Consider the following 24939-nt stretch of genomic DNA (forward strand, 5'->3'; position numbering starts at 1 on the left):
CATAGCACACCCTCAGTGCAAAAGAGTCAAAGAATGACATTTTTGAGATAATGATGATTAAATGTTGCTTTTTAAATTATCTTTCTTTTGAAGGAATTGTTGTTAACGTAAACGAAAAATTCGAAAGATTATGACTGTTTTCATCCAATTCCTACTATATTAAAAGTCAAACTCTTTCCTAATTTAAACAATTTTAAAAAATAAATTTATTAAAATTACAAAATAAACATAATGGTTCTTGTAATAGAGCTTTGACATTATGGAAATTGCTGTCCCATGGAAAGTTATAGGGGAAAGTTTAGAGTCAGTATGTATTTTGCAGAAGCGTTTTCTCGAAATGAACTTTTTTGAGTTCTCGCTCTTTTGCACTGAGGGTGTGATATGTAGTTGTACAAATACTTAAATAGTCCAAATCCAAAATAGGACATTTCAATTAAATTTTTTTCAATTTAAAGTTCATTTTGTTATCAAATTTGAACTTTTACTGTATGAAATTGGACAATGATAAAAAATGCCGTACCTATAGAAAGATGCTTTCGCAGATTCAAAAAATGTGTATCGAAATTTTTCATTTTATTTATGAAGCAGTTGATAAAGTTGAAATTTCAAACTGGCTATATTTTGTAGTGACAACTCTAAATAAGAGTTTCCGTTTCCTCTTCCTTTATTGCTTTAGACTTACTGAGATCAACAGTAAGATTCCAGATCAACAGTATTCTCCTAGGCGGTTCATCACTAACTGCAGTGAATCCGCCTTTATAGAGATTTTTTTTTTATAATCTGCGCGCAGTAAAGGGGTTTGGGTACCCTTAATATGTTTCAACACAGTGCGAGCGTTAGGAAAAGAGGGAGGAGTTAATAAGGAGAAACCGATGCACATTAGTTTTAAAGTTCTGGACATTAAAATGGGAGGGAAAAACTGAGCCGGGTAATGCATTCCACATTCTCGTAGTGCGACTAAAGAAAGCATCTCTGTATTTGACGGTACGTCCGAAATTGGGCTCAAGTGTAAACTGATGGGCATTCCTTGAAGTACGAGTATCACGGTTGAATTGTTTAAGGGGAGGAATACAGCCTATATAGTTGATTTATCTTGACGAGAAACAGGCCCCTGGACTAAGTCCACCACCTTGTTTAAGCCCTGCTGTTGTCTCAAACTCTTCTCATCATCATAAACACAAGAAACAGTTTTTCATATATGCTTCAAATGACTTCAACAAACTTATGCGATAAACCTAACCTTAACCTTAAAAAATCAACAGATCAGCAGCTTTAAAGTCTACAAAAAACGCAATTAGCTACTTTCTATTTCTTTGTATGAGTTCGTATGAGATGAGATCAAGAGTTATTTGAAGATGAAGAAAATCCAAAACCTGTAGTCTACCCCAAAAGAAGTCAGGAAAATCTTGATGCTGCTGGAAGGAATCCACTCCATCATCAGTTATGAGGTACATTGAATACCTCCTCCTTTTTGGAAGTCGGTAAAACAAATGTCGAAACAAATGTAACGCAGAGGAACAACATTGATTTCACCAACTACAACACTTTCAGAGCGGACAAGAGCGAGGGAAAGTGAGGTACTGATCTTAACCTTCACAACAAATTTGCCTACTGTGCCCGACCGTCATCCATCACAATCCAGCTCGAAATGGACGAATATCTAACTGTTATAAGACACGATCTCCAAATCCTTACCCAAACTGTCACTTCAGTGCAACGCGCCCAAACAATCACTGAGACCAAGACCAGGCTGTTCAGCGACAACAATCTTGCGACCCCACAGACAACTCCGAGCTTACTAACCCAGATGAAATAACAGAAGTTCTGCAAAGAATCCATCCAAAAAAGTCAACAGGAATAGATAACATCTCCCAGCTCTGAGCACTTTGCAGTATCGATGTTTTAGATTTTAAAAACGAAATAAAGGATAATTCATAATGAATTTCTTAACAAACTTCAGAAATATTGAGTAACATACCAAAAGGATAATCCTAAGAAGAATGAGTTTTCTTTATTCATTTCTATTTATTTATTCATATTTTGGAATCGGTATAAGAACTTTTGTTCTGAGACTATATCAATATTGTTTTAATTTTTTTTCCATAGCTGCGCAATTATGTACATAGATAGGTAAATACATCTGTACCTGTGCTAATGCTAAAAATGTTGGTTTTATCTATGGTTTTTTTTATTTCACTTATTTTCAAGTGGATCTGGCAGGAATTGGTGACTTCTTGAGGTGAATGCTTCTCTTTTGTATTTATTTTTCGTTCGGCATCTGATCAAAATAGTTATACATACATAGAAACAGGTAGGTAAGGTATGCACAAGCACTTGAAAAAATAGACCATCGTCGATGAAAAAGTGCATACTAAACTGTTCGCCACCTTCTTTTTTACCTTTTTTTTTTGTGAAAAGGACATCTGAGAACCCTTGAGATAGGTTTTTTTTGTTGTCTTTTCAATAAGGATGTTTGCCGACGTCGTCAATGATTTTTTTTTTACTATTTACTTAGGTATTTGGATTGATTTATAGATGTACTTTATTTTTGTTAGACTATTTAGCAATTGAGTTTTATAAATTTTGCTATAAAAAGCAATGTAAAAATAATTGAAAGTCTTGTTTTTTATTCAAAGAATATGTATTTAGATACCTACATTTCCAAATATAATAAAGCATAAAAACTAAGCATTAAAGGTGTCCTAAATAGTGTCCTGAAATTCCTATATTTAGCAATGTATAAAAATGCAGTTTTTTTTAAGTATTTAGTTGCAAATAGTAAAAAAATCAGACATTGGATTGGTGATTAAATAAAAAATATAATCCGAAAGGAACATATTTTTAGTACATTTGGTTCACAAAATTTGTAAAAAAGAAAACAATTCAATTTCGCTCAATAATTTACACACTTCCCTCAAGATTCAAGTGGGTTTAAAAAATATCAAAACCCTAATTTAAAAAAAAATTAATCTATTTTTATATGGTTCTTTGCGCTGAAATTCCTTAGAGCAAGACGTGTTTTGCGTAGTTTCCTTTTTCTTTTTTAAACCACGTTTTCATGGTTGAGGGTTTGTCTTTAAAAGCGAATAAAAAATATAATAATAGTCTTGATCTCTCTTAACCCATTACCGTGTAATAATTTCTAAATAAAAACAAACTACCCAAGAAAACAAAAAATAAAATAATTAAATTGCTCTATTGTTCACCTGTTATATGGAGGTGAATTAATGAGTTTTACTATTTTTGACTACAGGTGAAAATTATTTAGGGAAACGCACTTGACCATCATCAAATGTACGTAATGTGTTTTACACTCTAAAAAAATGTTTTCATCATTTTGTGTTACAAAAATAGTTAAAATTTTCTTTAATTTTTTTTTTTTTTTATAATCAACTGAACAAAGAAAGCGAATGTATTAAAATTAAAAATGTAAATCTAACAAGAACGACATTCGAAAAATATAAAGGCTCCCAACAAACCTCGATTTTTTAATAGATAACTTCTTACCTGAGACCCTTTGCTTGCTAACGAAAGAAATTAACAAGAAAAAAAATAAATTTAGGCCCTTTCCATACATAAGAAACCACTGTTCAGCGATCGAACTACGGATGTTAAGCGCCTTAATAAAAATTTATAAATACATATAAAATTTTAGTTGAATGACATTTTACTTTTCAAATAAAACCAGCTTTATCAATTAAGATTCGTTGTGGATGTTTTAGAAAAAATGTTCAAAACGAGGTGACATCTTTTTTATTATTGTATTTCTTACAGTGTACTGGTTCTCCAGTTTAAAAACAATAGATAAGTATCAAAACACTGACGACCCTGTCGACCTAAATTAGTAAGTACCGTGTCACTGATACAATGAATATTCCTTTAACTGAGTATAACTGGTGCTAATTGACAACGACACAAGTGCGTGGCTTTTTGCCTTTACCCCTCCTGTTTACTATACAGCAACAATCGCAGTACCTTGACGAAGAATCTATGAATGTATCTCTCCACCTTCTTTTGATATTTGAGAACGAAAATTAAATTAATTTTCCTGTTGATCTTCATTTGCTTTGGCTGCTTGGTTGGCCACAAGAGTAGATCTACTTCCCCGGCTAATGAGGTCACCTACATCATCAAACAAGCTGCAATATCTCATTGTTGTTTTGTTTGAAAATTACCTTCGCTTGAATATAAAAAGTAATATAAACTTATATTTTTCATCAAAAACTTTGAAGTAGTTATTTACCCAAGGAGAGTGAAATGCAGAAAGATTGTGTCTTTTAGATAGAGATAGAGTATTTTTGTGTGTGGCTGTTAAGAGATGGTTTCATCATAATAAGACGGGCGGTTGTGATGATGATGACCGCCAGTCGCAGTCTTATATCAAACAACAGAAACAAAGACACAATAACTACTCTATCTACGAAGGCAAACTTTTTTAATGTAAAAATGCAAATTTATTACACTCCATGAAAGACGTGTCAGTTGGCTGTCATAATTGATTTGAGCTGTCAAAAGTTGAGGGAACACACTATAATGATAATAATAATTTCTCTCCACAATGCGGTTATATGCAAATGGCGGAGCAATTGTTTCCGCAGTCTTGCGGGTAAAATACCTACTCTTCTTATAAAACAATGGTGGCTTGTTCCATATTAAAAAGTGGGTCGCATGCTAGAGGATCTTTAAAGTGGAATTATTGAAGTAGGGCTGCAGAAAGGCGTTAGTTTAGTATTGGAGTCTGAAGGAATTACAATATAGTATATGCATCAGAAATATACATAAACTTTATAAAGGTAAAGTTGAGTTCACTGCATAAATGACTTGGTTGATAATGTGGGTTAACAGCATTGTGCAATTTTATCCAGGACAACAGAATGAATTTTAATTTTGAAATGAAAATGTGGTGAAGTGCCTAAGGAAATTACATCAATGTTGATAGGTCAACCTTATTTTTTACTTATTTTGTATAGCGCGGGTTTGGATTGTTCCCTATTTATTAAAAAAAAGTTATGTTATATCTACAATGGACATTGATAAAATTTTTCAAGCAAGTTCTGGCCAGTTGCAATGATTGATTAAAATTCACTATTCTCTACAATTTTCGATACCTTCCCGTAACAATGTATTAAACGACATTTCTAAAATTGTTCAGGAAACGCAAAAAACAAAACTATTCTGCGAGGAAATGTATGGGCTGCACAACTTTATTTTCGCTCTAGTTTCATTTGTATACATGATAGAACAATCAAAATGGTACCAAAACGTCGCGCTTAACTTAACTCGTAGTATATTTCCACATCAAAAAGTAATTTTCGAAAAAAATGTCGCCGGGAAGGTATCGATATGTAGGTATACCAAGAACTAAAAGTTCTGAAAGGAGTCAAATGGCAATGGTTTAGATAAAACCATGGCAATCAAATGCTGTAGGCCCCATAGGCATCTTTTATGCAAAGTCACCTCAAGTCTTTGAATCATAATGACAATTCCATTATTTTTATGAGCTCATTGATCAAATTTTGTATCAAACGTATCTAAATTTTTTGTTATTCAGCTTTAAAAGGTTAATAAAAAATAGACCTCTTATAAACAAACCAAAAATTAATCTAACGTCTGTATAAGTAAAGCGTGCATGTCCCATGTCCATCTTTATTTCACTGCAATTAAGTCCACCAAAAATAATAAGATATTACCAATAGCTTAAGAGCGGATGGTTAACATTTAATTCATCTTGCCTATAATTAATAACATAATCCCATTATTACTGGCTCTTCAGTCCTGGCGCCATCCACCAACCATTCAAAAGCACGCACAGGCAAACTATGCTGCACATTCAAGACCAAACCTCTAAAATCATTTTCTTAAAAACAGACAAACACAAACAACAACAAAAAAAAAATAAAAACACCGGCAACTGACACAAAAATGTTAACTGCAACAAACGTCAAACACAAAAGGCTGACACTTACTTATGATTAGTTATCATGTCAACATTTGACATGCCCATGTCAACCACTGTCAAACATTTCGGTTTAAATGTTTTGATTGATTAATTATGTGTGTGATGCCAACTCTCAAGTCCCGCGACCTCTTCAAGAGTCAAGACTTTACTATATTCGGTCGGAATGAAATGCGATTTAAAATTCGAATACCTTTTTGAATAGATGTGGTCTAGAGACGAGACTTTTTTTATTTTCCGTTTGTATTCATAAACACAACTCACACAAGTGTTTTTTTTTCTTCTTCACCATGCCCAAAGTAGAATTTTGACCCTCATAATATAACTGATGATTATGTTGATGAAGATGATGAACGAACAATGATTTGAGTATTCCAAATAAACTGTAAATATTATTTTTTGATTGGTTCTTATTGCTGAAAATTATGATAAAGATAAAGACTTTTTAATCTGGCTGATATTGTGATGATGATGACACTCAAAAACTTTAAATTGAACAAAGGAGTATTTAGATAGAAAAAGCGTATGCGATAAGTTCATAGCGCCACTTGAAATATTTTTTGAATGATTTGTTATATTATTCATTTAGAAAACTCTTGAACATAGAAAAACAAACAGACTTGTTGCATCATCTGCATAATGAACTTTTCGATTTGCTTAAACATCAGCTGAACAATACTAAAAAGGACCAATATTCCAAACATTTAAGCCTAGTTCCAACGTAGATCGCTCTAAATTTTAGCAGATATTTTTTCTGTTTTTTTTTTTTTTACTGCTTAATTGTGACGGATAAAAAATGTATAGTTGGTAAACAATGTGTGATTTTCTAGCTTAATCTGCTGAAATTGTTAAGCCCGGCTTAATTTTTGAATTTTTTGTATGATAGCTTAAATTTAGGTCAATCTGCGTAATAGGCTTTAAAATCAGTTTATAGATTCGTCTTTTAATGTACAAATAAATTTTTAAATGAGGTCCGACTTTTTAATATAAAACTTTAATTATATCGTCTAACTTTAAAAGCATCAAAAGGTTTCTTATCTTTTTATGATAAGTCTTTCTCTAGTTTGTTAATTTTAAAATTATTAAATTTTGAGGGGACTTAAAAAAAAACTCTTTGCAAAATTAATTTATTGTATTTGGATACCTTCACATTTTTTCAATCAAAATTTAGGTTAAATAAATAATAATATTAGTAATTACCGAGAATTTTTAAAGTTTTGATCTGCCTAAATCCTTCCCAAGTGTGAAATGTATGTATACATTTATACATATGTATATGAATAATCTAAATATATTTATACGAAAATATGAAAAACAATCAAAAATTGTAAAAAAAAGTTTAAGTTCATCTTTTGGTCTTGAGTAAAAGTAACAGTTACTTAATAATTTCTCTAATAATATAATACTAAAATTATACTCAACCGTCACACCTTGTCTAAAAGAGGTCTTTAACCTGTTTTACATCTAAAAACAAAGTTCGCACATCAGTTGATGATTAATGGCAAAACGTAACCACTAAGATTTTTTGACTTTTTATTCTATCGAAAATAATAAAGATATGACTTTTAATGTTCTTCATTATGGTCTTTGAGGATGGGTAAGTCTTTTGTTTTGGACTTAAGACTTTTAAGAGCTTGGGGTCAATAGATGATTGCGGATTAAAATTATATAAAACTATCTACCTATATCTTTGTAGTTTATTGAAATATATAAGTTCATCAGAATGTTTTGCTTATTCTTGGTTTCGAACGAAAGCAATACTTGAATATCATATAAGTACTTATATGAATATGAAGTAATCATACAAAATATTTACACTCCTTTTTCATCACTTTAAATTTTTTTTTTTTTTTTGTCAAGAATGAGCCAAACAAAATTTGCAACGCCCGCCATTAAGAATTAAAATATTTTAAGAGTAAACAATATTCAATTTTAATTAATTGAATAATTTAATTATATGTACATATTTCCTTAAAATCAGTATACAGTGGGATTTCAATAAAATTGAAAACTGGTTTCTGAAATTTTATTTATTTATTGGTACGTTTTGAATAATTCTTTTTAAATCATCGGTAGATATTTGAATCATTTGCGAGTATAAATATATGTACAATAATGAATTAAAAAAAAAAAATATTTTATGAACAAAAATATTATTGGTTACCAAATGTAAAATCGGCATTTATTTATTTATGGTTTTTAATACATTTAAAATAAATTCATTAAATCTGTTTACTAAAGGAGAATTCAAATAGACAGGGAAAAGGAAAAGATGCTTCCTTAACGATATCGTCGAAAAGATTTCGAAAAAACTACAACAAAAACTTCCATTTTTTAATGGAACTTCTTTCTAGTCCTGATCCTGTTCCAAAAGTCTCAAAAGAGTTTTTCTTAACAGCATCAGAGTCAGAATGGTTTTGACTAGAAAAGTCCTTCACAACTTTTCCGGTTTAAGAAAAATTGCCTTGATCAAATTTAATATCTTAAAACGAACTTAGAAGCACTTAATTAAGTTGTACATTCTACAAAAAAAAAACGAAAACCATAAAAAAAAAACAAAACTTGACACGTACGTTGTACATACACATCTAACAAGTTTTTGACTTAATTTTTGTGTGTACACATGTACTCAATCCCTTTATACATCTCACTCACAGAAATTCACTTGTAGGTTCATATCATAACAAAACTGTTTTACAATTATGAGAATTAGATGGTGCTACTTGTTAATCTCTTTGACAATTCTTTTTCAGAAATTAAATTTTTAATATTCGCAAAAGAAATATAACTTCAAAAACAAAATTTAAACAAACTTTTTTTTGTGACCTAGTTCCTTTTGTAGCGCTTGTTCAAGACCTACAAAATGAAAAGTAGTAAGACTTCATACTTTGTTTTATGTATATGTGCTGCAAATTTGGATTTAGGGACAAAAAACGAGCTTTAAGACCTTCACCGATTGTAAACAAAATTTGCATTTTAGTCGAAAAAACTCGAAAATTTAACCTTAAGTGAGACAACACTATACGTCTTTACAGGATATTGCTAGGCAACTTATGTGCAAACTATTTATTCAAGCATACATCCTTTGGGAAAATAGAACTCTCAATTAGTATAACAATGAAGGTAGGGATCTTCTATAATAAGAACGGTTATTTTTCATACAGACGCACAGTCCGTCAGTCTGTGCGTCTGTACGTCCATCTGTACATCGAGCTAGGGCCTAAACGGATGGATGGATTTGCTTGAAACTTGGTACAGATGACTTTTACGTAATTCCCTAGACTCGTTTTTTTATTTTTTTAATATCTCCGTTTTAACGCATATCTCCCAAATAACGAGGTATTGCAAATTTCTCGAAAACGGCTCTAACGATTTTGATTAAATTTAGTGTACGTAATACTAACTGATTCTAACAAAACTGCGTTTTTAGTTTTTCTCAAAAAATGCGGAGAACGGAAATATGGCGTTGCCGTTTTTCAAAAATTGACATATTTTTAAAGTTCATAAATTTCATCAAAACATAAGTCAATTTTTTTCAAAATTTATAGACATAATTTTGAACTGGCGAATGTAAAAAAAATTAAAAAGAAGTTTTTAAAAATTTTTTTTTAAAAGGTTTTTGAAAAAAATAAATTTAAATGTAATTTTTTTAACTTTCATTTTTTTTTTTGTATTTTTTCTCGACACTAAACAAAATCTTAAGTTTCCAATAGATATTTAAGATAACGATACTTTGAACTACAAGAACAAGTACGTGCGACCCAGTCGTGCATTTTATTTTTTTTTTTTTTTATTTATAAAATTAAAGTATACATTTACATTTTGTCAAACAAGTAAATATTAGCCCTAACAACTTGAAATTCAGTTAAAGATATTTGAATGGAGGCATTTTTTGGAACCTTCCCTAAACGAAACAATAGACTCGTGCAATTTCTTATGATCACCTTACCAAACTCATACTGTGGATATATTTTTCATTAATTTAGTAAAATTATATTTGAAATGGAAAGTTCCTACTGCGGATACTTATAGTGAGTCCTCAACAACATCGTCTATATGACCATTATAAGTAAACTAAACCATTTTAACGTTCTTTAGTCATAATTAAAAATATGTACATTGCTATCTATAGATACAAAACCTGACCTTCAAATCGGTAAAATCTAAAACTTCAAAGAGGAATACTTAAGCCAAAAGCTAAAGATACAAATATCGATTCATTTATCTGCAAATCATGTTTCAGTCACCATAATACAAAGCCAAATTAAAAGCCATAACCATCTGATGTTTATAGCAGCAAATTTGATGGTTGCGGTGGAGGAGGTTTCAATTAAATGCATTGTTCCGCTTTTTGAAATTAATCTCATGTAGGTAGTTAAATTCTGGCGGCACAAAAGCTCGAAATTAAATTGCTGATTCTAGGAAATTCGTCTGCGCAAAATTTTCAGTTCCCATACCGATCTGCTTGATTCACACTCTACTATCCACAATACTCTCGGTTAGATTGTTGGAGCCCAAGAGTTTGCGGTGTGGGATTACTGTACCAACTGAAAGTCAAGCTCCGAAATCCCATTAAACGCGAAATATATCAACAAAAAAAAGTCGCTAGCTTCACAATATGTTCCGCCTTGGCTGCACACACGTCTGCTTTTGTGTTCCGGTCCGGTCCTTCTAGGTGTCCCTCCAGAGGGGAACAACGAATGTTGTACCTACTTTATGAGATGTGTGTTGTATAGCAAATTTTGAGAGAATTCGCTTTGTTTGTAGGTACTGTGTTTAAAGCTGCGAATTCACATTGTATACACAATGAACACTCATCGATTTGTCTTGGAAAAATTGTTTGCAAAATTAAGAATAAAAGATGGTCTTCCTTACCTCTACCAATTGCAGTGTGTATATTACAAGAATGATCATTAAGAGTGAAGTCTTGCAGTGATTCCAAGGATTGACATTCCGGATGAAAGATGGGCAGAGATGTGCGCCAGGTTAATGATTTCCGGAAGGAATTCCATTTGGCTTATTCGATTAAGAGTATGTATTTTTTGGAGGAAGGATTTCAAAGGAATTGGATGGTGTTCTGAGAATTTAATATTGGAATCATTGATATTAAAGGAGAAGAATCTATTAATTACGTTGGAGTATGGGTAAACTTAAAAGAGTTTTAATGTCTTGGTAGTGGAGGATTTATTTAAAAAATATAATAAATCATTAAGCAGATATACGGACTTTTTAACTGAAAACATTATTGTTTTTTATTAATGATATTCATTAAAAATCAAAGTTGCCATCAACTTTTGTTGCAATAAGACCTGACTACACAACTAGAAATCAGCTAAGTATGTTTTAGTGAGTTTTATTGAAATGCATTAAAAATGAAATGGCAATACTTAATTGAAACTTTGGAAAAATTACAGAGTTTTATATTAGTTTAACCCAATACTTAACCTAAAAGATCTACCTGAATATAATAAACTCTTATTTGATCTTCTTCGTCTGCTAAGGTATTCTAGAAACGCTGACATTTCAAAGCTTTCTTACGTTTATAAGAGAGAATTAAACGGCTCTTAACTCTCTTTCGGTACACGGGTTAGTATTTTTTTTTTTAAACTAACAGATTGCATTATTGTTTTATTGCCTATAAGTTTTTTATAAGGAAATCTTATAAAAATTAACGAAGGTTTTTTTTATAGAGATTTCTTATTGTTTTTATAAAGAAAATCTTCTTAAAATTTGAGTAAAAAGTTATATTTTTTTCAACTTGGCATTAGAAGAAAAATTGCGATCAATATTTGTATAGCAGGTTACAGGTTGGTTCAGGTGGTAAGTTATATAAAAAAAATTATCAAAATCCAAGTTTTTTGTAAATTATTTCTTGGAAAAAATAAAACCTTGAAATTTGAATTAAAATAGTTTTTAGGGCCGAAAAAGCATTAGTATTAAGAAGTAACATGAAATATAACTTAGAGTGCTCGTATAGTGCCAGTAAGTTAGTTTTAAGTAATTGATAGGTAGGCTAGTTTTTATGAATTTTTGTCTAGCTTTAATATAGTTTTAAGATGATGAAAAATAAAAATGAATTGAAAAAAATTGGTGTCCGACTAATGATTTGAAGTCTTCAGTTCGATCCCCAACTTGTTCGTCGTTTTTTTTTTCTTGGCAAAACCCTACAAGTGCAGATTTTAAAACAATAAGGAAAACCCGATTCTTGGATGAAAACCATAGAGAAATTTTATTTTTTTTGTTCTATTTTATGGGGTCTATTTTTCTCTGTATAACTATGAAACAATGCTATTTGTTTAAAAACGGCTCTAACGATTTTCAAAATCTTTTTATAACATAATTCTAAGGATTTTTGGTAGGGAATTCAAAAAAATGTCAAGGTATTGATTACTAAATGAGTTGAATAGTTGAGTGAAAATGTATCTATTTTGATTTAAAGTTACTTAAACTTGTAATATTTTTGTGTAGCTTTTTCCAAATAATTTCGCAAAATTAAAAATTTTGTCCGCTTTTCAGTAACATTATTGTCTTAAACTAATTCAAATCTAAATTTTTTTTAATTAGAAATCTATTCCCTTAGAGGTGCCTTAGCCGCTTCATCCTAATACACTTACCTACACACAGACCTACATTGTATCTATCACAATTTGTTTTTGTCGATAAATCTAAGTCTTCCTCCACGAATAGAGAAGATCATATTTTATTAAAGGTAAAAAAGGCAAAGAATAAAACACATCTTCTCTTGTTGCTTGGTAATTGATAATTTATTCTAAAAAAAATGCAGGTCGTAGTCATTTTTAACTAAATTTTACTCCGCCTTTGGAATTTCTTTAATTTACTTTTATCTATTCAATTATCTTCTTCGTTTGTGTGAGCGTCGAACATTTCTAACGTTTGTCACTTGCCCAAACAGCATTTGTCATACATGGTCCACTACAGAGAGGTGAAGTCAACCGAATATACAATACAACAATGATGGTTAATGGTTTTAAAATTCTTAAAGGTAAAGCTTCAGGTTGAGGTACATAAATACAATCAAATCCGGTTATATATTTTATAGTTTGTCTAGATTTTGGAACTGAGGGTCTTTATTTTACTTCTTCTTTTGAGTTTTTATCTAGGAGAAAAATGTATTAAGTGAAGTATTTTTTATAGCTACAGCAATTGTTGATTGGTTTGCTATAAAATACGCCTTGTGATGTTTTATTTTTTTTTATGACCCTATAGATTTTTTTCAAATAATTGTTATCTAAACATGGTTAGCTTGTAATTTTTTCAATTTATAAAGTATCGATTACCATTTAAAATTTTAAGTATGTGTAATATATATAATGCTTGCTATATACCTTACCTATTCTATTAGAATGGGAATCAGTTTGTGATGGTTTTGAACTATTCTACTCTAACGGTGTATAGAATAATTTTCACGGTTCAGTCATGTTCTTATTTTCCTACAAAGCGGAATTTTCACAATAGCAAGTTAGCAGAAAGGATTAGTATGTAACAAATTATCAAGATTTCTTTTCAATATATTTATTAAATATCAACTTTCACTTTTATCAATTATCAATTTATAATTGACAATCATAACAGGGTACAATATCTGCATTGCTACGCAATATGAAATAGATGAAATTCAATTTGCCTGGGTTAATTTCCATCCATTAAATTCTACTATAGCAACATCGAAATTAGAAATTGACATTTTAATTTTATTTTATTTTTTGCATTAAATCATAATTAAAAATGTTTTACCTCAAAACTTTTTATATGCTAAAAACAGCTTTAGGTATCTAATTATGCTTCCACTTTTAACCAAATACTTTTTTTCTTAAGAAAAGATTTTAATTAATACCTTGATTAATCAATAAAAAATTTTCATGACAATGAATCCAAGCCCCATCATCAACTATATGCCGTTCGGTAAATGTCCATAAAAATACAAAAGAATTATAATTACTACACTGTGTCATTAAAAAGAACACAAAGATGGATACCTTAAACCGAAACCCCAATATTTAATGAATCTAAATATTCAGTTTATAATTTTTTTTTTTTTTTTTTACTTAAAGTCAGAAAGATTTTTAATTTGGTTTGCTTGCGGCTCAGGTTAAATACCCCTAAGTCATAAGAAGTGAATAAATTAAACAAAAAGATTCGAAAATATCATAAACCTGTAGGTACAGGTACTCTTTGGTGAAAACTATTTGAATACTTTTTATGACCAAGTTTAGTTGATTTTACGTTGGTGTCACCAGATTTTCGGTTATTTTAGTTGGGACTAGTTTTTTTCGACTCAGTGGAAGCTTATAATAGTTATGCTAATTAAGATCTTATAACGATAGTCAGAGATGAATGTTTTTCTGTTTGTTTCCATTTCCCAAGCCGGACGTATGTATACATATGTATAATAAAATGGAAACCTATAAAAGCATTTTGGTATCACATAATGAAACTTCTAGCAATTGCTTAGTAATTCTACTTGGCAACCATTTTGTAATTAAGTTTTGACTGGTACGAAATTTTTCCTAGATGGTATTTGGTTACAATAAAATAATTACGTACAAAAATGGAAGCAAACTATTTACAAAAGAAGCGTTACCACTTGCAGAAAAAAATCGAAGTAGATTTGAAGAAAAATGGAAGTAGATTGAAAAAAATCGAAGTGTATTAAAAAAAATAATAAATAATAATAAATAATTTAATTAGTAAAAACAACTAAAACCAAAAAAATTGTATTCTTTCAAACTACATATTTTCGTCATAAATATATTTTTATACATTGTTTTATAACAATTTTTAGTCAAATATTTGGTTTTCTGAATAAAAGAAGTAGATTTGGCTTATATTGGTTAACTTGAAGTAGGTTGGAACAGAGATTTTTAAATGAAGTAGATTTCGATATTTTTGTGATGGTGCGAAGTAGGAAGTAGATTTTAATTTTTTTTGAAAAAAAGAAGTAGATCTACTTCAATTGAAGTAAAGTGGTACCACTACTGATTTCCCATAAGAGCGTATAGATTTGATAGAGGTATGAACAAAATTGTACGAGGAGGGACTTTTCCCTTCCGTTAATTCGGGTGGGTCCAAACTCTAGACACCTGTCTTCCATAGTTAAATTATTTTTATAATTAAAAATAATACCTAATGAATATCTATCTAAAAATTTTTAATTAAATTGGTTGACCTTTGGGCGAAAAATGGAAATTATTTAAATAAAAACATCTCAATTTAACTAAAATACGCCGACTCCATATTTCCGCTCATCAATTTTTTTAGAAAATCTAAAACCGCAGTTTTATTATAATCATTAAGAGTATAACGTACACAAAATTGAATAGAAGTCACTAGAATTGTTTTCGAGAAAATTTCAATATCTCGAAACCGTTTGATGGGATGTATTCGTTAAAAAGGAGATATTTATAAAAGTAAAAAATCATCTGTAAGAAATCACACAAATATCATTTTCACCAAGTTTCCATCAATCTATTTAGACCCTAGGTACATGGTACAGCTCGAGGGACATTAACGCTATAACCAGAACCAGGATACTCTCCAATGAGTTTCTCATGTGTTCCGCATGCTATGTCGCGATTCGCGGATACGATTTTTATTATATAAATTTATTTAACAATCATTAGGTATATGTACCTACTCCTTACAATTTTTAAAAACGTTTAAAAAGTTTGCCCCCACCGTTTTAGGTTGTGCTTTATTTTATGCTCAAATTAAAACTAACACCACGCATTTGAATTTAATTTTTATAATCCACTTGAATATTATTGCTCCTAGTAATCACAAAGTCTTCCCCGTCTGACATGGTTCAAGTTTGGATCCCGACCAGGTAATAGCCGAAATGCCAACAACTGCTCACTACTTCAGATCGCGTGCATAACAAACAAACCACTTTAAGTGCGTGTGATATCACGTTCCTCATTCTCTTCGTGATTTTTATCAAAAAGAACTAAGCGCCAGTCAAGTGGAATTCGGTTAGTTTTATTTTTTCGGCTTATTTTAATTGAATTTTAACCTACACAGATATACTCATGGCACCCATTGTTTATTATGTGCTGCACATTGCACATGTGTAGGCGAACTTAATATCATATTTAAAAGGTTTTTTATTAGAGACAAGCCAAATATAGCAACTACAAAATACTTTTAAGGAAGGTAAGGTAGGTAAGGTAGGTAAGGTAGGTAAGGTAGGTAAAGTAGGTAAGGTAGGTAAGGTAGGTAAGGTAGGTAAGGTAGGTAAGGTAGGTAAGGTAGGTAAGGTAGGTAAGGTAGGTAAGGTAGGTAAGGTAGGTAAGGTAGGTAAGGTAGGTAAGGTAGGTAAGGTAGGTAAGGTAGGTAAGGTAGGTAAGGTAGGTAAGGTAGGTAAGGTAGGTAAGGTAGGTAAGGTAGGTAAGGTAGGTAAGGTAGGTAAGGTAGGTAAGGTAGGTAAGGTAGGTAAGGTAGGTAAGGTAGGTAAGGTAGGTAAGGTAGGTAAGGTAGGTAAGGTAGGTAAGGTAGGTAAGGTAGGTAAGGTAGGTAAGGTAGGTAAGGTAGGTAAGGTAGGTAAGGTAGGTAAGGTAGGTAAGGTAGGTAAGGTAGGTAAGGTAGGTAAGGTAGGTAAGGTAGGTAAGGTAGGTAAGGTAGGTAAGGTAGGTAAGGTAGGTAAGGTAGGTAAGGTAGGTAAGGTAGGTAAGGTAGGTAAGGTAGGTAAGGTAGGTAAGGTAGGTAAGGTAGGTAAGGTAGGTAAGGTAGGTAAGGTAGGTAAGGTAGGTAAGGTAGGTAAGGTAGGTAAGGTAGGTAAGGTAGGTAAGGTAGGTAAGGTAGGTAAGGTAGGTAAGGTAGGTAAGGTAGGTAAGGTAGGTAAGGTAGGTAAGGTAGGTAAGGTAGGTAAGGTAGGTAAGGTAGGTAAGGTAGGTAAGGTAGGTAAGGTAGGTAAGGTAGGTAAGGTAGGTAAGGTAGGTAAGGTAGGTAAGGTAGGTAAGGTAGGTAAGGTAGGTAAGGTAGGTAAGGTAGGTAAGGTAGGTAAGGTAGGTAAGGTAGGTAAGGTAGGTAAGGTAGGTAAGGTAGGTAAGGTAGGTAAGGTAGGTAAGGTAGGTAAGGTAGGTAAGGTAGGTAAGGTAGGTAAGGTAGGTAAGGTAGGTAAGGTAGGTAAGGTAGGTAAGGTAGGTAAGGTAGGTAAGGTAGGTAAGGTAGGTAAGGTAGGTAAGGTAGGTAAGGTAGGTAAGGTAGGTAAGGTAGGTAAGGTAGGTAAGGTAGGTAAGGTAGGTAAGGTAGGTAAGGTAGGTAAGGTAGGTAAGGTAGGTAAGGTAGGTAAGGTAGGTAAGGTAGGTAAGGTAGGTAAGGTAGGTAAGGTAGGTAAGGTAGGTAAGGTAGGTAAGGTAGGTAAGGTAGGTAAGGTAGGTAAGGTAGGTAAGGTAGGTAAGGTAGGTAAGGTAGGTAAGGTAGGTAAGGTAGGTAAGGTAGGTAAGGTAGGTAAGGTAGGTAAGGTAGGTAAGGTAGGTAAGGTAGGTAAGGTAGGTAAGGTAGGTAAGGTAGGTAAGGTAGGTAAGGTAGGTAAGGTAGGTAAGGTAGGTAAGGTAGGTAAGGTAGGTAAGGTAGGTAAGGTAGGTAAGGTAGGTAAGGTAGGTAAGGTAGGTAAGGTAGGTAAGGTAGGTAAGGTAGGTAAGGTAGGTAAGGTAGGTAAGGTAGGTAAGGTAGGTAAGGTAGGTAAGGTAGGTAAGGTAGGTAAGGTAGGTAAGGTAGGTAAGGTAGGTAAGGTAGGTAAGGTAGGTAAGGTAGGTAAGGTAGGTAAGGTAGGTAAGGTAGGTAAGGTAGGTAAGGTAGGTAAGGTAGGTAAGGTAGGTAAGGTAGGTAAGGTAGGTAAGGTAGGTAAGGTATATTTAAAATAATTGTTTTATTGAAAGAATGCAATTAAATGTTTAAATGGCATTTTAATTATGAATAATCATATTTTTCACATAATTTTAGTGTTGTACATACTATAGTATAATCAATTCGATAAAAATTCAATTTATCATTTAATCTTGAAATAAAACCAAATGATGTCACAAAATTAAGCACCAAATTCATTTAAAAAAGTTATAAAAAAAAACCATCTTTTACCCATGTTTATTTGTATAGATATGTCTTATTCCAAAATTATTAAAAATACCTATTAAGATACATACAAAAAAAAACACAAATAACGTCAAAACTATATTCGCCATTTGCAACTTTTTTTTTTTAATAGGTGTAGGTCGTATACCTACCTATACTCGTACGTATGAAGTGTGGATCAGTGAAACTTGAATTAGAATAATTAATTTGGAATACATTACTTTTTTTCAAATTCATTAACATTGATCCGAAAAAACACTGTGTTTTGAATACCATGATAACTAGTTTTTACAAGCGTAATTATCATAAAGTTCACAGCGACATTAATACTTTAAAGTTGTACTTATTTCTTGTGAACTTTTGGTGCTGGTAAATAATTATGCAAAAACTTGTTTGTTGTTTTGTTTGGCATTTAAATTGATTGAAAGGGGACAATAATATATTTACCATACAGATGCCATGTGTGCTGCCATTAAGAAACATAATATAGCAAACAAGGCTTTGAATACAAAATAATCTTACCAAAATTATCAAAAACAAATGTTAACTTTTTAATTATTATAATTTAATTGTTATGACTATGAGGTTTGTTCGATATTCGCACAAGATCGCACTGGACACAGCTAATCCTCACTGAGATGTTTAACGCAAAACATGATGCATGTTCGCAATGAGTATAGATTTTGTTATATCGAGTTATGTATAGTACACTACACAGGAACTTATATAAGTCTTAGTTAAAGATGGCTTAAATTTGATTGAAGAATTTGTCTAGTTCCAGAAAAAACAGTTTGACAAAGCTATAAAAAGGTTTGCAACCAAACTACCTATCTATTAATGACTTAAGAAGCTCAGTCTTCAAAAAAATGTGATCTTGCAAAACTTTTTTACTTGACCATCACGTTGTCAGTCGATCTTAAATGTTAATTTCAATTTATTCCTACAAAGCTATTAAACATGCAAGATACAAAATTCATTATTCTCTTTGAAAATGATCTATGTATGGGAGAGTAAAATAACTGACGGTTAAAATTCTGCAAGCATCCCACCTGATATGATTTTTGATTCAATTCGAACTGGGTCCACTGTGCTTTGTTCTTGTATCCCTAAAGCTTACTCCATTCACAAGCAACATCAAAATTTAATTAAAGAGTATATAAAAAAAACTTTGTTACTTTTTATACTGTTCATCATTTTATTAAATTTCACAAAATGTTAACCTACAATCCTAGATAAAAGGATTTCCATTTCACAGTTCAGACACCAAAAGAAATCTTATATTAAACAAAATAAAGGATTATGTACAAAAGGGTGCATGTAGTTGTGACACGTGCATTTATAAATGATGAAGAAGGACACTAGTTTAGGTATAGAAAGGCATTTTAAAGTTGAAAACTTACCTGTAACTGCAGGTTTTCTTCGAAACCGTTCGGCAAATCACGACAATTTGTATCCAATTGGGATAAAGATGACTCTAGATGTCTGGCATTCATCCCAGTTTCAGCACCCCCACTTGGTGCAATCGAATTCGACGACCACTACTTCTTCGTTCACTTTTCCACTTGCTAAAGGATTCTTCTCAACACTGAACCACATTCACATACAGTTTATATATTTTATATACGTATATATATATTATATATATTTTTTTTCTCTCTTCCTTTTCTCACTCTTTATTACACCCACTAATTTCTTCTTCTTCCTTATTTTTTTTTGGCTCTGCTTTTCTTCTTCTTAATTGCAATGTGCTTTGCACTTTACAAACACAAAATTGGGACAAAAAACAATAGAAAATAAAACAAATACTCTCAAAACAAAAAAAAACCAAACACTTGTATTTTCTTCCTGGCTGATATCATGTTGTGTGTGTGTGAATGAGAATTGGGTGGTAGGTGTTGTGCCTTATGTATGCTCTTTCAAACCAAGGATCTCCTTGGTTGCAGCTAGAGCTTTATATTATATGTATACTCGTTCTCGTCCTTCCTGAAATCTTCGAGAATTTCACTTCAGTATTATTAAAGTGCCTGCACCTCTATAGACAAGCCTATAAGTGGAAATTCATATATTTTTTCCCTCGCCCCTCACACTATGCAGTAATATGGATACGGGGTACGATTTTCGTATAGAGCCTGTTATGCAGGACGACAGCACGTTACTTTAATGCACGCAAACAAAAATGCAGTGTTGTTATTTGAATATATTTTTTGTTCGTTCAAAATAAAATCATAAATAGAGACACACAATTTTAATCACCTTTATAAGTTGGTTTTTAATTTAAAACTATGTACATACATTCATAATAACTCATGCATTCAAATCGGGTAGTAAAATTAGAAAAGCGACATTTTATAGGTACCTACCGTTTATATAAAACCTCGTTTATAGAAAGAAAACCTCGTAACTCCACTTTTTTTCAAAAATGACTTTTGAATGTCATTCTTTAGAAAATATGTCAGCGGAGCAACCCAGAAAATTTGGGGTCATTCCGAAAACTCTAAATAGACTTCAATTCAAATTTTCCACAGAGCGTTTCTTGCCAACTACTCTGTTGTTTGTTTACTCTTTCGTCTCTCCTGTAAAATTTTGATTTTTGGAGTTACGAGGTTTTCTTATGAGGCCGACGATATATAGTTCTAAAAGTTGATGAAAATGTGTTTTTAACTAGATATCATTGTTATTTTACCGTGATATATATATTCTACTTGTCACTACCAACAAAAAATGTTGATTTAATAGTGATCCGGGTTCTTTTAATGATTGATTTTACCCGAGAAAAATTCCTATAAAACTCGAAAGGCGACCTTTTGTCGCCCCTATTGCACTCTAATATTTCGTGGGGTCAAAAACGCAATGTAAAACGTAATATGTTCAACGTTGATTCAATATTGATAAAACTCTTATAATCGGCATTATCACGAATTCAATCACGGAATCCGTTCGTAATGGAAAATTTCATACAAATTGTCACCGCGATCGGATTTTGTGATTGTTTTTCGGGAATCCTAGAAAATTTCCGAAGTGAAAGGAATTCGTGGTAAGGCCGAATTTTAAAATTATAGTCTTCAAAGCAAAATCATTCCGAGAAACAGTAAAATCAAAGTGGATTTTGTTGATTTCAACTTGTTTTTTCCCTCAAAGTAGAACGGTTATTAACTCCTGACTCTGTCCAAAATTATATTTTGAAATTTCAATGATTGAAAACGTCTTTTTCAAGACATTTTCCTTTTTTGAATTTTGAAATATTTGAACATAACCCAGAAATCAAACAAGAAGAAAAAGAAATCCATTAATATAAAAACTTTGAGATAAGTATAAATTTTATTTATAATAGCAATTTTTAGAAATATTTTTCTTAGATCCTGAAGAAGATTGTAACCACAATCGAAACGTCGATAGAAAAAATAATATATATTCAAATCAGACCTGTAGCCGACGAAAAAAAACAAAATATTTTAATAAAGAAAGGTCACGAAATAAGGAAGAATTTGCTACAGTTATACGCGATAAGAAAACTTAGTAGAAGCAAAATTATGGTAGTTGAATAAGATAGTTTTTTTAGGACTTTTGTGAAGATTCCTAAAAACACTTCAACACTTCATTATATTATGTTTACAGAGAAATTATTCATTGTACCAGAAAGATACTATAAAGAACTCCAGAAAATATCCTAATAAAAATTATATCAGCGTTGATTTCACCTCGTACATGGTAAAATAATTTAATCAAAATATAATAATTAAAGTGGAAACATAAATCTATAAAGAAAAATTAAATTACTAAACTTAGTACTTATTTCTAAGTTTTATATAACATCTCTTCTCAAATGCATTTGCGAGTTTGAAGATAGAAGCCTCATTGTTCATGCAGCCCTTATAGTTCTGTGTTCTTTTTCTTGTTCAACATTGAGAAGCATTTTTTGTATGTGGTACAACTATTAAGATATCACAATGAACACGAACCTCGTACAAACCCGCGCTACAACTATATAGGGTGAGGAAAAACCCGCGATGGTTGATGGTGTCGCTTTGGAGGAGCTTCATCGTCAACTCACACTCTCACACAATATCAACGTGCTTGCAAGTTCTTAGTACTAGTGCACTCCTTTTATCCGTAACGACCGACCGTATGTTCCTTGAAGCCAGGCCAGGCAGGGCCTGCGATGATGGTGTTTTTGTCATTCACATGGAATTGGGTTAATAAAGTCATAGAACATAGAACAAACGAACAACAGCTCTCTCACAAAGTTGTAGGATGTTGAGAAATGAAAGAAGAATATGAATCTGAGAGGTTCATGGCGGAGAACCGGAGCTGTTCGGATAAATTAACAGGAGGTCACTATGCTGAATATGGCACACATGGGAATATACATTGAGATACATATAAATATATAAGCAAATCTTAATTATTTATAAACCTACATTTGAATGAGATTGTATTAAAACACTCACATATATAGCAAACAGTGGATTAGATATTATCTTATTTTAGAATTCTCGCCATTTTTTTTTTCTCATACAAATGGTAGATGATGACACCACCCACTTTTGTAGGTTTTAAAACAATTAAGCTAGATAAGATAGGGAAATTGCTTTCAATTTACGTTTGACTTTTGCATAAATCGTATTCTTGACTACGAAGGGTTAGGTACGAAAAAATGCCGTCAACATTTATTATGCTTTAGTTGAAATAGCAGAAAACACGGATTTTAAGATAAATCAGCTTAGCAAATGCTTACACAAACCCAAATTTGTATTGTTAGTACCAATTTAGATTCAGCAAAAGCCGTGTTTTATTGGTACTCAGTGTTTTAATGAGTAAACATTTTATGCTAGAAACATCAAAAACAGATTACTTTTATTAATTTTTTATAATCATATGTTGTTTAAGGGTCAAAAATGTATAAGTCTATACAAAATATTTCTCTGTAAACCAACAAATAAAAAACTTTTGTTTATCCTTAGCAATCATTTGTTGTTGTTTACCGTGTAAAATTTTACTGAGCTAAGTACTGAGTTACCAATAAAACACGCATAAAATAAGTATCTTTTCAATAAATCAATAAACTATTCAACCTGTTTGAAGAATTTAGATAAATTATTTAAGTTTATTCAGTGTGAAACGAAAATCTCACCTTTTTGTTAGAAATCAAAAAAAGAATTGACGGGAAGAAATTCGGTAAACTGCAATTTGCGCCAAAGGTAATGAGTAATAATCCTTGAAAGATCGATGATCACTGCAAAGGTCTTCCTAGAAACTCATATTGAGCATACGATCCACTTCAATGAAAATATCCCAGTTACTTAACTAAATGTTGAAGGAGCATTTAATTATGTCCTACTGAATCTATTCTCGACTCTCGAGTCCTAAAGCGATATGTTTGAAGAGAGGACTACATTCCAAATGCACATTTTACGGTGGCGTTCTTTTCCCCCTGTTATGAGTTGCATAAATGGACTCTAAATGTTGAGCGGAACCTTCACAAGCTCTCTAATCCCAGATCACTCAGTGGTTTGAAGGCAACGAAAAGGTGGATTAGCTGGCCAGACAGGAATCGACCATTCATGAGTTACCAACGGAAAGTTTAAACATTCTCATAGGAGTCATGAAGGGCAATATATCTTCTCAAATTAATGAACAAAAGCTGCGCTGTATCTAGGAAAATCTGGCACACATAAAACATTCAGAATATATGACTTGCCTTCCATACTCAGAAAAGACAGGATCGTTAGGATGTGCAGAAAACATTGGCCGATAGAACATGCGGAAAAGCTGGGTATATCACACAATACTCATTGTCGTAGTTATAGAAAAAGAAACAGTCTTTCACTTCCTATGCCAATATCCTGCCCTAGAAATAGAGCACTTTCTCAGGCGAGTGAATATTTCGCAATGCTATTCGGGCCGTTTACCCGGTTCCCGGCTATGCGTGAAATGGGCCATCATAACTTCTAAGGCCCATTTGCTCATACGGATCATAAATTTGAATCATATAGCTATGAAGGTCGTACATACCTTTTTTGTTTTACTTACTTTATTCCAAATAAAATTGATTAATGTGAAGGATTGTTTTTATTGTGAATGTGTTTGTGTGTCAAAATAAAATAATAAATACTACTGAAAAATAGTGTCCAGAAAAATTGTCCTGTAATTTTGTAATCTTACTGATTGTAAATAGTTATGAAACAATTATTTGATAATTGCACTTAATCTTTTCTCAAGCGGGATTATTTCTTTATTTCTCAAATAAAAAGTAGGGGAAAGGTGCGAACAGTGAGACACTTTTCTTTTAAATTGCTATGTATATCTTAGAATTTTTCCAAGGTATCTTAACTTAACTTGGAATTAATTTTAAGACATATTTTATCTTAATGTTGCACAAAAATTTATAGTTAAAGAATGAATGAGAGCTTAACATTAAACTAAAATGTAGAAAAAGTCAAAACGCCTCACTGTTTGCTAGGGGTGCGATCAGTGAGACACTCTAGAGTGAACAGTGAGACGGACGTGTAAATAGGGATGCAAACGATACATCGATGTTTTCAAAACATCGATGTTTTTGTTAAAAACATCGATGTATACATCGATGTTTCTTAAGCCGATACATCGCCGATACATCGACGTTAAATCTGCAAAACATCGACATCGTTCATTTTGTTACTCGTTTTTCTTTTTTTGCATAATAACAGAACTTGAACTCTCAAACTCAATCTTTTTTGTCTAGTGTTCAAAGCTTTAAATTTTGTTTTTAATGTTTTCATTCAAAAGACTGTTTCTGTGTGTTCAGAAATCAGAACGCGACCATCAGAGGCGTACGTTGCCGGGGCTCCGGGACAATATTAATTTTAAGGGGCCATTTCGACATTTTTTTAAAAAGGATATGTATACGCCTTTTT

General features: G+C 31.8%; 1 protein-coding gene across 17 annotated transcripts in view; it reads right to left on the bottom strand.

Moving 5' to 3' along the window:
* The window catches only part of LOC129920905 (voltage-dependent L-type calcium channel subunit beta-3), a 142601-nt gene that overhangs the window by 109189 nt on the left and 8473 nt on the right, over nt 1-24939 (bottom strand). For 3 of the 17 annotated variants that reach the window (XR_008773418.1, XM_056002415.1, XM_056002405.1), the window contains exon 1: nt 19447-21351. Coding sequence is in view for 13 of the 17 variants with exons in the window: in XM_056002415.1 (XP_055858390.1) it covers nt 19447-19539 (93 nt within the window). In the remaining 4 variants the exon portion in view is untranslated. Of the gene's footprint in view, nt 1-19446; nt 21356-24939 lie in introns of those variants that run through there. The other 14 variants (XR_008773420.1, XM_056002410.1, XM_056002399.1 and 11 more) reach the window with 9 other exon arrangements.

This window comes from Episyrphus balteatus, chromosome 1 (genome assembly GCF_945859705.1).
Source record: "Episyrphus balteatus chromosome 1, idEpiBalt1.1, whole genome shotgun sequence".
NCBI classification, from domain to species: domain Eukaryota; kingdom Metazoa; phylum Arthropoda; class Insecta; order Diptera; family Syrphidae; genus Episyrphus; species Episyrphus balteatus.